This window comes from Nothobranchius furzeri, chromosome 12, assembly GCF_043380555.1.
Source record: "Nothobranchius furzeri strain GRZ-AD chromosome 12, NfurGRZ-RIMD1, whole genome shotgun sequence".
NCBI lineage: Eukaryota > Metazoa > Chordata > Actinopteri > Cyprinodontiformes > Nothobranchiidae > Nothobranchius > Nothobranchius furzeri.
Window position 1 is genome coordinate 12,232,212 of NC_091752.1, and position 12,637 is coordinate 12,244,848.

The 12,637-nt window shown below is 41.3% G+C and overlaps 1 protein-coding gene across 1 annotated transcript; it reads right to left on the reverse strand.

Moving 5' to 3' along the window:
- Positions 1 to 891: 891 nt before the first annotated feature.
- Positions 892 to 4,356, reverse strand: LOC129166792 (uncharacterized). The gene is made up of 7 exons (XM_070541915.1): positions 3,818 to 4,356; positions 2,804 to 2,932; positions 2,598 to 2,666; positions 2,257 to 2,327; positions 1,566 to 1,670; positions 1,216 to 1,413; positions 892 to 978 (listed from the first exon to the last, which is right to left on the reverse strand). The coding sequence occupies exons 1-5, from the start codon at positions 4,231 to 4,233 to the stop codon at positions 1,624 to 1,626; spliced, it is 732 nt and encodes a 243-aa protein (XP_070398016.1). The 5' UTR covers positions 4,234 to 4,356; the 3' UTR covers positions 892 to 978; positions 1,216 to 1,413; positions 1,566 to 1,623.
- Between the last annotated feature and the right edge of the window lie 8,281 nt (positions 4,357 to 12,637).

The window sequence follows — 12,637 nt, forward strand, 5'->3', positions numbered from 1 at the left end:
TGACATCATTTGTGAAACCAATTTCATTACAGGACAGGCATCACAACAATGTAAGTAAGAACATAAATATCAATGTTTAGTTAAAAAATGCATCAAAATAAAATCATAATATCAACAAGAGCAACAGGGTAATACAGTCATTTTTATCATTACTGTCATTGATTTTCATGAATTCATATTGGAAGCAGTGATGGAAGACAGTTCAGATGAGGAGTAAGTGCCCGAGCCTGCCACAGACTTTGATGTGTCGTGGGAAAGTCTGAGACCAGGGGGTAAAGGAAAGGGGAGAGGAAAAGGTCGCTCCGAGGGTCGGGGAAGGACACGCTCAAGGGGTGAGGGCAGCAGGTTGAGGTCCAGAGCTCCTTCAAGAGGACCAGGGCGCCGGGATAGGCAGCGAACAGCTTTCAGAGAAGAGGACCGAAACCGGCTTGCACAGCTGAGAGCTGCCAGTATAGCTGAGATGCAGGTTGGTTGTAGCCATTTGTGTAAAAAAATAAAATAAAATAATAGATGCCAAAAACGAAAACATCACTCACTGGAGATATGAATCTAGTCATGTAAACATATGCTCTTTAATTTCTAGACAGCTTTACAACACCTGAGCCAGGAGGAGAGAGATTATATTCTCGAGAGTGGTGACCCGTCTTCCAGGGGTGATGCTGGATATCCTGGAGTTTCGGCAAGACGCCAGGACACCATCTTCCTGACTGAGGACACCCTAACCCAAAAATCCAAACCGTTTTTCTACAACTACAGTAGTTAGAACACAGCACAATACCTCAAAATAACTTTAGCTGAAGACAGCATTTTCACCCAAAAATAAACAAACAGTTTGTGCAATATATTTATTTTTATTTATGTATAAAAAAAACTGTTCTGTTATTTACATTTGTACATAGTATTTTTTCTTAATTTCTAATAAATCTGTGTGCAGGAAAGAAGTCATTTCTGTCTTTTGATGCCTCACGTAGCTGGGGCCTTTATTGAGAGAGAACAGCAGCATTAGATCATACATAGATTACATGAGAATGCAGTTCTGGAAACTCTCCAGTTCTGAAGTTGACCTGTAAAAAAACAAAAGCTACAACTTTATAGATTATTAGGAATCACACTTTTGATTGCCTTTTCACCCACAATTGTCATTTCTATATGTAAATTGTCAGCTTTGATATTGACACTTTAGCTTTTCTGCTTATGAAAATGTTATTAATATACCTAAAGGTCAGATTGGTGACATCCTTCAACCAGCGTCTGTTGAACATGATTCGTTGAAGAGCCTCGTGTGGTGGAGATCATGGCACCATGAGCTCTTTATCACTGGTCGTTGCATCAAGTGGTCCATGGTCACATTTGCCACGGGTCCATTCATGCTTCCCTGTGACATGGTGAAGCACACCCACCCACCCACATGTCCTAACAAAAAAAATAAGTTTTATTTGAAAACTTTACATGTGACAGAAGCGCTCACCAACAGAAACACGAGAGCTGGCACTATTATGAAAAGAAAGGTAATTATGTCAATGTGCATTGTTGTCTTGTTGTCCAAAAGATGTCACAATACTTACATTAAACATATCACGATGTTGTGCTTTCTGGCAGATGTACCAAAATTGGTTGAAGATGTCATTCAGCCACACAAGTAGGATGGAAATTCCCTTTAGGATCCCAGCCTGTGAACAAGGATAAAACAACAATTCCATCTTTTAGTTCTTTTTAAAACATAGAAGGGTTTTATTTACCTGCAACGTTTTGTTTGCGGCTGCAAACTTCGTCAGCCTGACAAAGTTTTCATAACAGTTCTATTCTGTTATGAAAACAATAAATAAAAGTAGAATTAATATATTGTTTTAAGACTATGGAGTTTAAAAAAAGAGTGTAGATAAGAATAGGGCTGGGCAATATGGCCTCAATCTATATTGCGATATAATCTGAAGCATGTGCAGTAACGATATATATTGCGATATATTTTTTCATCTGTTTATAAATGTCAAATTGACATGCTTTTAGATATCCTCATGTGGCAAATATATGCCACTTGAGGCATATAGGCCTCCTCCTCTGCACACTCCATGCTTGCAGTCACCGTCATTCTGTTGTCCCATTGTCAGCAGGGTGCACATCTTAGTGACGTCATGTGTTATCACAATATCGCCGTATTGCGATATAGCCAAAAACTATCATTACCCAATTTTATATCATTTCTACCTTATATCGTTTATATTGCCCACCCCTAGATAAGAAGACATTGCAACTCACACACTGTTAAGTTGTTTGCTTGGTCCTCATCAATTTGGACTGCATCCGTAGCTAGATCCATGGATTTGAAACTACAGACAACACAATAATATTTGTTGTACGTAAAGACAAATACTGGAACTCACCTGAAATGGTACTGATTCTAAAGAGATAAATGTGGAGCCTAATACATCTGTTATTAATTATTTCTGCAAATAACAACAATCTGCTGTGAATTGACACTTCACAACATAAATAAATATATAAAATGACCTATATGTGCTTATCTATTGTGTTTTTATATTTTTTGCACAGCAGTAATTTCCTGCGTATATGGCAAGACTTCTCATGAACATATTTACCTTTCTTCAAAAGGATCCAAATCTTGGTCATCAGCTAAGGCCTCAACACCAGCCATTAGAAAATCTTCCCTGTAAAGATAATGTCAGAAGTGTTTGGTGGTGTGATGTTAGTTCTGAACCAAGTGTGGATATGCAAGGTGTAATTTAATGTATGAAATATCATAGCACAAAAACGTGAATATTTGTTTTACAGAAAATATACTAACCCCTCAGACACAGGTTCAGTTGGAGATAATCGATGCCACATTTTAGCTGCTGTTCGCTTACTGGGTGTCGAGGATGACCTCACATTACCTTCCTGAATTGCAGTTTCAGGAGCCTGCTTCTTCCGGTAGCTGGAAAACACATTTTTAAACAAAAATGTCAACAAGTTGGTTGAGACTCTACACCTTCTGTTTACATAGATCAATAATGGCTAAGCTTCTTTACCTGTGGCACAACTAGTAATATGAAAATGCAGGTCAGTTATAAAAAAAATTATTTATCATTTTCACAAACATTTTATTCTGACCTACATTCAACTGGACAAATTTAGAAAAATAAACACAAACTTCTGCACAACTTTACTTTTAGTCAAACGTGTTGTTATGGCTGACTTATTATTTATTTTTATGAATCCTAATTTTATTTATTCTCAGCAATAGCGCTAGGGAAATATATTCCGATGGGGTTCTGTTACACAAACCCCACGAATAACATTATCTACTAAAGTAACAGTCCTGCTTAGAGGTTGGACTGTAGATCAAATATGACATAATTCTAAAGACTCATCTTTGGTTTGGAAAATGTCCGTTCTCTTCTGTGGTACATACAAACTGAAGCGTGATCACAGCTAACATGCTACCGCACGCTAGCTCTCTCCGGCTGATCGGTGACGTCATATAATCAAATCAAGCTCTGTTTACTTTTCTCGTCAGAATAAACGGAGCATCCATTTATCTCCAAACACATGCGGCGTGTCATCCACAAAACGTAGAAGTGATCCGGTTACTCCTTGGTTGCTTTTAGCTTTTTCAAACTGATCAGGAAGCCATATGCTAAACACCGTTAGCTTAGATAAGTTTCTTGTTCATCTGCACAAAGATTTGTTAGATTACCTAAATCAGCATTATCTAAATCCATAAGATTTATTTTATTTTCTCAAATTGTGCAGATACAGCTCTGATGTTTACCTACTCGTTACTGAAACCTACAGCAGAAATAAGGAGACAAACACTTACCTGGTCACTAGAAAATGCGCCATGTCCGCATCCTTTTTCAGGCCCAAATCCAGTTGAAGCAGCCTCCATTCTTCCAGAGCGTAACCAATAGATATTCGGGTCCCTGACCGACTTTTATCATATTTTCTTTTTGACTCTCGAGATGCCGCTGATAAAACCTTCTTCTTCTTTGTGCCACTCTTTAGTAGGCTTTGAGTTGCGCTTGGTCGTTTGCTAGTTGTAGAATCCATTTCCAGGGTTCTTCCTCTTCTGTTTGGGGTTTTAACGTGGCTAGTAGTGAAAGACGCGTTACCGCCACCTAGCAAGCTTCCAAATGTTTTTCCGGGTTTGAACCTTGTCGAGAATGCGCTTGAAGCGTCAATTAACGTCATATCCGTAAAACAGCGCTGGAAAATCGGATCAGGAATGTTTTGCATTTTGCAGCACAAAGTCTGATTAACAAAATGGAATGATAAACTGGTTTCATCATTCTTTTTAGTTTAAAATACTTCATCACCCATAAGCTTCTCAAGAATGAACATGTACTTTTTGTTTTTGGACAATTCCTGCCCCATGCTCCTTTAATGTCCATAATTTTTTCTGTAAGGTATCACCCTGCTTTTACCCATCTTGCTGCAGCTCGGGCTCCTCCAACTTTTTATTGATGAGCCACTCTTTGAAGCAGGCTGAAATGAAATACAAATAGACAAGTACCTAAGTATTAAGTCTTGAAAAAAATCATTCACATAAGCATGAACAGGGTTTCCTACAGGCAATATATTATATACAGTGTTTGCTTCATTGTTACTTGAGTATTGGGTATCAGTCAAATTTTGAAAACAAAATTTTTTATTTCTTTCATTTTGTTCTACCTGTATAGTATGAATTAAAATTGAAAACATCAAACAATGAATGAAAACATATGGAAATGTGTGGCAAACAAAATATAGCAAATGTCAATTAATCTACAATGTAGAAAAGAGGTCCAAAGAAAAGAAACACCACAAAGAAAAACTACTCCATAAAAGGATGTGTCCTTTGTCCGGTACTATATATGTTTGTAAAAGCCATGTGTTGCACTACAACACACGGCTTGATGCGCTCCGCTATCCGTGTGCTGCGGTGTTTCACCTCATTGACGCAGCACTGAAACGCCTACTACACTTTGCGGTCAAGAGATCCCTTTGATCTGCTCAAAAGTAACTGATGAGGTGAAAAAGTAAGAAGCCAAGTAATAGTTTTTCTGGAGAGTTTAGAGGAGATGCAGGAAGATGAGAGACAGACAGAAAACAAAGCAACAAGAAAACAAAGCAAAGTGTTTGAAAGTAAAATATAGGTAGATTTATCTCCACTACACGTTTTATAAAACAATAAGTTATACACATGTAATATTTATACATTTGATACAATTCAGATCACCTTCAAAAGACAGTCACACACCCAGGGCCGTTTCAATGCATTTTGGGGGCCAAGGCAAAACGGCATCAAACAAATTGTTATCGAGGTTAAATCCTCAATATATCGTGATGTTGATTTTAGGCCATATCGCCCAGCCCTAGTGTGATTTCTTTTCTGGAAATGGAAATATGACCACCCTAGTTTAAATTCAATTTTATCTATTATTGACATTAAAGCATTTGTCTATTGATATATTTAATTATTTGTGCACATTTGCTCCTTCATACTTGTCAACACTCAAGAACAATTTGCAAATCCAGCTAAAAATACCATACCTCTCAATGTTTCCAGCTTCATCGGGGTTAAAGGCTGCCTGGTGCTCTTAGTTGTAAGACACGCCTTCCCTGTAAGGCTTTTCTCGTCTAGAGTCTTTGTTCCCCAGATTGCCACTGCAAGCTCCTTCACAAACAAAAAATCCTTTGATTGGTTTTTAATCCTTGACCAGGCCTCTCTCCGGATGTAGACTCCTCCTCCCAGGTGAATCTGACAAAAAAACAAACAAAAACAAACAAAACAAAAAAAATAACACCCACACAAGTCTAAAACAAATACACTCAAAAGTCAGTTGGCTTGTGAACAAATGATGGAGAGGTGTTCTTCATAGTTCTACATATGTAAACATATTTTGCTCTTTGAATATGGGGTGCCTTTTGTAATGTTACACAGTCAAAAATTAACAGCAATATTTTTAATTATTTATCTCGTAATCAGAGCAAAAAAGTAGGTTTCATTTTTTAAACACTTATATTCATCTTGTCATTCATGTATTTATAAATGTTAAGTTTCCTAACTAAATATTTAGTTAGCAAGTTAAATATTTAATTTGAAGTTAAATATTTATTTTAAAAACAAAATATTTATTGTGAAAAAATATATTTAGTTTGGAACAAAATATTTAGCTTCCTAATTTAATATCTATTTTTCAAATCAAATATTTTGTCTTTAAACAATTTTTTACAGACTAAATATTTATTTTAAAAACTAAACATTTAAAGAGCAAGTCATCCCCTACCAGATTCTTACTCAACTTCCACTTCCTGTTTGAAAAATGCAACAAATGCTGTTGCCAAACAGACCAAGAGGGCGGAGCCACTAACAAATATACACACACACAGGCTCACAACGACATTGTGACATCATATGGTACCAGCTAACATTCTAGGGTACCTCTTAGCCAAAAGCGATGGCAGATTTAAATTCAAATGCAGTGCAGAGTTTTTACCTGACAACGGCACAACACTGTCAGTTTCAGGCAGAACATTAAAAATGTAACTAAAATGCACTTAAGTGCAAAACTATTGACTACACGTGTCTGCAGCACAATTAGACACGAGAAAGTATGGTGGCTCACTCATGAGTTTGACTGTATAATCAAGCAGGAAGCAAGCTAGTTCTGTTAGATCTTGAAGCTGTCACGATTCAAACACGGATGGGTGACGTCAGCCGGGAGGTCAGGCATAGGCGTCATTTTAACCGGGGACGCCGGGGACATGTCCCCGGCAAAATTTGTGATTGGCAGCTGTGCCCCCCCCCCACACTTTCAAAAAAGCCTGCTGATGAGGAGTTTTGTTTTACCAGCTCAGATCTTATACCAGGGGTCGGCAACCTGTTCCCATCAAAGAGCCATTATTACCCATTTCCCACAGTAAAGAAAACACCGCAGCAGCCGCGGCGTTGTGGGCGGGGCCTACCCTCAGACAGCAGAGAGCTGCTCACAACAGGTGACAGCAGCCGCTACCGGTTGCTCGCATGGGCGTCGCACCCGTGGGGGATTCAACACCCACACTTTTCCAGCTGTTTTGCTCACCTCCACACCAGTCTGGATTCTTTACGTCACACTCACTCTGTTTGCCTCATCTCCTTCTTCACCTCCCGCTTCTGACAGCCGATGTCGGGTTTCCAGGAGAGCAGGAGAGGGAGGGACGGAAGAGCTTGACTGAATTCATAATTTTACATCTTGACATTAGCTGTACAAAGTCTGATTTTGATAAAGTGAAGAACAACAATTTGCAGAGGTTCATAACAGGCACGGCGCCAGGTTTTCATTTTTGGGTGGGCCACGGTAATTTTGGACGGACCTTAATAAGCAGCGACTTCAGTGAGGCAGGCAGGTCGCACTAGAAATTTTAGTTTAAAAAGACGTCATAAATGTTTTCCCCCGTCATTTTTATTTCTAAAATATGAAGTAAAAACTCCCAATTTAATTTTCATTCATTTGTCATTAATATGTAGTCTACACCCGTGCGTTAAGTGGACCATCTTCCAGTAAAAGCAAAGCATCCAGCTCACCTCTCCAAATGTGTAAAATGTGCATCAGCCGCTAGTTAGGCGCGCCGCGCGCTCCGTCAGCTACGTCAGCCCAGACAAGAGCAGAGCAAATAGAGAAAGAATAGAGGAGAATTCTGTCTGGATGTGGATGGAGATTACATTTTACAGCAGCCTGATCATCATTTTATTACATAAACCATCACCTGGCTTCTAGTCCACGCTATCAACATTATTTTAATTGGTGTGTGTGTGTGTGTGTTTTCCACTTCAAACACTGGTCTAACCAACCAGACCAGCGTGTCCAGTAACATATTACTGTTACAATTAAACAGTTTCACCTCATGTAGGCTAGGAACATTTCACCTGCCGTGGCCCGACCGCTTCTGCTCCACATAAACTTTGTGCGTGATCAAATGTCTCTACAGGTGCTTTCTGAGCTGAAGAGGCTATTCTGCCTCAGACTGGATGCGTCATGCGTCTCCATATTAGAGACGGGAACAAGCGCTGTTCAGCCAAAGTTTCATAATTTCATAAAAATAACATTTTTCCAAGTGACACATCCCTCAGAGAGACCGGGTTTCCAGACCGCTTCAGTGGGAGGAAATCAACGAACATCCTTGAGTTTATCCGTCAAAATAAACAGTCAAATGGAAATATCTGTAACCTGCCATTTAACTGTTTTGCCTTCTTGTGAAGATTGTTGCAAAGAGAAACAACTAAACTTGATTAACCCCAGAGCCATGCGCACTGCGCTGTACTCCGTGACTGTAAATGAGGGGGAAACAATTTAATCGGATCCTTTTCTCTTCAACATGGTTTAATGTAAAGTTTCATTCAGTACAAACTTTAGTTACACCAATCTAACGAAACAGATCCTGGATTTGTATTCTGAACAGTTTAAACATGTTTAAACAGAGACATGCGTGACGCGTCTAAAATTCGCACCTGCTCCGCTATTATGGAAATTAAACTAACAAGATGAATAACATGAACTTATTTTAGGCACAGACAACATCCCCACACTTTTGAAAAGCTTGCAACGTGCCTGGTCGCTCGTGTACATCAAAGTTATCTTTCATAAGACGATAATCAATAAAACGATTTATATAAAATGGATCCAGAAGTTGTAGCCCGTCTCTGCCTACAATATTTTGATATTTTTCACCCTGTTGGTGGTTTTACTGAGCAGGTGCCACTTTTGTCACACGCTTCTTTTAAAAACATGTTTAGACTGTTCAGAATACAAATCCAGGCTCTGTCACGTTTGATTGTTGTAATTAAACTTTGTAGGTGGGGAAGGTCAGAAAGCAGCTCAGAAGTGTATATGATTACGCACAAGCGTGACGCGTCAACCCGGTCTCACAGTAGACCGGGTTGGACCTGTTCAGGTTTACGCAGACAATCTTTACATTTAGAATTGGCATACAAATGTAAAATTAATGCAGTAAAATATAAAGCATTTTATTTAAATATCCATTCATTATTTTACAAGCACAGAGAGCCGCATCAGATGGATGGAGGAGCCGCATGCGGATCCAGAGCCGCGGGTTGCCGACCCCTGTGCTAGCCTACTTTATTGTCCCCAGCAATTTTTAAACCCCACTCAAGTGTATGGTTATTGTCCCCAGCAATTCTGAAAACAAACTGACGCCCTTGAGGTCAGGTGTTGTGAGAAAATTTGTTCCCCTGAAATATTCTGTCCCTCCTGTGTTGGGAGATCGCACTTCAGGCTATTTTCATAGCATTTGTGATAAACTTTTACAGTAAAATTATGTAATGTAATGTAATAATGTTATGCTTGCATTTTTTCATCTATGTTTTCTCTTAAAAACAATAAAAATTTACATAAAAACATTCTTGTTCGCTCTTTTGCAGCAAGCCTATTTATCATTTATGAAAGTTATGTAAAAAGATCTAATCTCACTCAGTTTAACCATCTTTTATTTGAGGTAGTTTAGTCCTCATAATGGACAATAAGTTCTGTGGATTCAGAAATATTTGCTCTTGACTGCCTGAGGGAAACAGAATATTGCAGGGGAACATAATATCCCACAACACCTGTTTCACGTGGATCACGGTGCGCTCGATGTAAACAAGCATGCTGCCGCAACAATTTATGGAGCAATCGCCGGCTGCTCGTTAGCTACGGCTGGTGAAGGAAGGTTGGTGAGCCAGGGACATGCTGGAGATCAAGTAAAAAATGCTGATATCCACCAGCTAATCGTGGCTTATGGCTGGCGTAGTGGAGATGGGCGTCACGAGCTACCAAGCTACTAGTTAGCCATGGCTGGAGCTGGGGAGACGCTGTGTATGCTGTGTGTAAACTCCCACAGATCACCAGCAAAAAGAGACCAAAGTCTAAAGGTAACATTTGAGAAGAAGCCCTCTGTGTCGGAGCGTCTTTGTAACGCGTGGAGAACTACATCGCTGTTAGTAAAGTGTTGTAGAGATAAAGTAAACAACGCTGATTTAGCCACTGGCTAGCGAACGAGCGCTGGAACGTGTTGGGTGAGACGGCAGGCTGCAGGAAGAGAGGAGACTTGAGTAGAAGGACTTTGGAACGGACATGTTGGGACCGGGTCGGGAGTTCTGGTACTAGGAAAAGATGAATGAACAACTTGTGGTGAGTTTGGGAGTCAGAGACACGAATCGGAGGCTGGCATCCAGCTATGCGGCTTTCTTGTGTTGGACATGATGACGAACAGACAAATTTTATGTGTCTTTTAAATGGCCTATATTTGATATAGCACCTTCTAGAGGCCTAGAACCCCTCAAGGCGCTTTACAACACAATCAGTCATTCACCCATTCACACACTGGTGGGATGAGCTACAATGTAGCCACAGCTACCCTGGGGCGCACTGACAGAGGCGAGGCTGCCGAGCACTGGCGCCACCGGTCCCTCCGACCACCACCAGCAGAAAACGTGGGTTAAGTTTCTTGCCCAAGGACACAACAACAGCGACAGACTGAGAGGGACTCGAACCTGCAACCTTTCAATTACGGGGTGAGCACTTAACTCCTGTGCCACCGTCGCGTGATTTCATTGTTTTTTATTCAAACTAACAAGAACAGCAACGGTGCAGCTATTCCTTTCTATTTCTTAGTTGAATTAGCAGACTTCATGCTTCCAGGGCACACTGCTGCCCTCTGCTGGTTCTTTCAGGTTACAGTCACAGTCCAAACGGGTAACGTGGAGCTCGTATGTCCCTAAACAGCTACTGTATTTTAAGATGGTGGATGACCATGGAGCGCCGACCACAGTTTATGCATATAAAAGTGTATCATTTCAAGTTGAGAGGAATTTTTAGAATTGATGTTAATGAAAAAGGACAAGTTTGTGGGGCTGCGCAGTGGTGCAGTGGTTAGAGCTGTTGCCTTACAGCTAGAAGGTCCTGGGTTCGCTTCCCGGCCTGGGATCTTTCTGCATGGAGTTCATGCGTGGGTTCTCTCCAGGTTCTCCAGCTTCCTCCCACAGTCCAAATACATGACTGTTAGGTTGATTGGTCTGTCCAAATTCTCCTTAGGTGTGAGTGTGTGTGTGTGAAGAAGAAGAAGAAAATATCATTTCTATAGCGCCTCTCAAGATTAAAATCATGAGGCGCTTCACAAAAACAAAAAATGTAAAAATATAAAAAAGCATTTAGAAAATGTTTAAAAATATATTTAAAATGAGCAAAAATAGACAATTGTGATAAAAAAATGTTAAGAAAGACAGAGAGAATAGGAAAGAGGGAAATCAGTGGTTCCTGAGGAAGGTGGAATAGGTGGGGAGAGCAGAATAAAGAGAGTGCTGAAGAAGGTCATACAAAAACCAGCTTGAACAAACTGCTTTTTGAAGGAGACCACTGAGTCCACTGATCTCAGGCTCAGGGGGAGAGAGTTCCAGAGTCTGGGGGCCACAGCAGCAAATGATCTGTCACCTTTGACCTTTAGCCTGGTGCTGCACAACCATAATATAACAATAATACAAAATTAGTTTTCAAGGCTATTCAAAACTTACTTTTTTCCCATTTCCTGCTGCTGTGGACACATGTAACTATACTTTTTCTGATAAAAGTGTTGTTTTTTATTGCCTCCTCATAAAGTTTCTGTGGGACAACACCACCATCATTATCGTCATCCTCATTATCATCTTCTTGAAAGAGGGAATCGCTGAGGATATCTTCTCTGATATCGGGAGGCCTCGAAGTCGTCGATGAGGGAGACATCATCGATCCAGGAACCAGGAATCCACTGCCGGTGTTCAGGACCGTACCCCTCCCAGTCCACCAGGAACTGCCGGCCGCGGCCCCGTGGCCGAACATCCAGGATGCGACGCACCCGGTAACCGACATCCCCGTCGGCGAGGCGGACAGGCGGAGGCGGAGCGTCAGGAGGGCACAGAGGGCTGGACACCACCGGCTTGAGGAAGGAAACGTGGAAGACCGGATGGATCCGCATGGATGGAGGCAACTCCAAGCGGACTGAGACTGGACCCAGAACTTCAGCCACAGGAAAAGGGCCCAGGAAGCGAGGAGAGAACTTCCGGCAGGATCCACGCACCTTGATGTCCCGGGAGGAGAGCCAGACCATCTGACCCGGAGCGTACGTGGGCGCGGGCCGTCTGTGACGGTCAGCAATCTGGCGGTTGCGCTCCGCAGTACGTTGTAGCGCTGCGCGGGTCTGAGTCCAAGTGCGGCGGGCATGGCGCAGAAACTGAGGGACTGAGGTGGAGGAAGCAGAGTCAGAGGGAAAAAGAGGAGGTTGGTACCCAAGCAAGATCTCGAAGGGAGACTGACCTGTGGATGAGGAGGTGTGGGAATTATGGGCATATTCCACCGATGGCAACTGCGCACTCCATCCGGCGGGGTTGGAGGAATAGATGCAGCGCAGCATAGCCTCCAGTTCTTGGTTCATGTGCTCCACCTGCCCGTTAGTCTGAGGGTGAAAACCGGAGGCTAATCAGGCTAATCTAACCTGTTAAAGCAGGAAAACCACTGAAACCTGCTGGATAGCAGTTCTCCAGAAGCCCTGGGCTCAAGTTAGTCTGCTGCATAGAAAGTTATGAAAATACCCCATGAGAAAATTATTCTGTAATGTGTTCAGCTCACTAAAACTGCCCTGATTTATTTAT

What these genes read in the sequence shown, in the direction of transcription:
- LOC129166792 (XM_070541915.1), bottom strand. Translation starts at nt 4,233, where the DNA reads ATGCAAAACATTCCTGATCCGATTTTCCAGCGCTGTTTTACGGATATG. An exon ending in ACTGAACCTGTGTCTGAGGG is followed by an intron (nt 2,667 to 2,803) that starts GTTAGTATATTT and finishes TTATCTTTACAG; the next exon opens with GGAAGATTTTCTAATGGCTG. An exon ending in TTGGATCCTTTTGAAGAAAG is followed by an intron (nt 2,328 to 2,597) that starts GTAAATATGTTC and finishes TGTTGTCTGTAG; the next exon opens with TTTCAAATCCATGGATCTAG.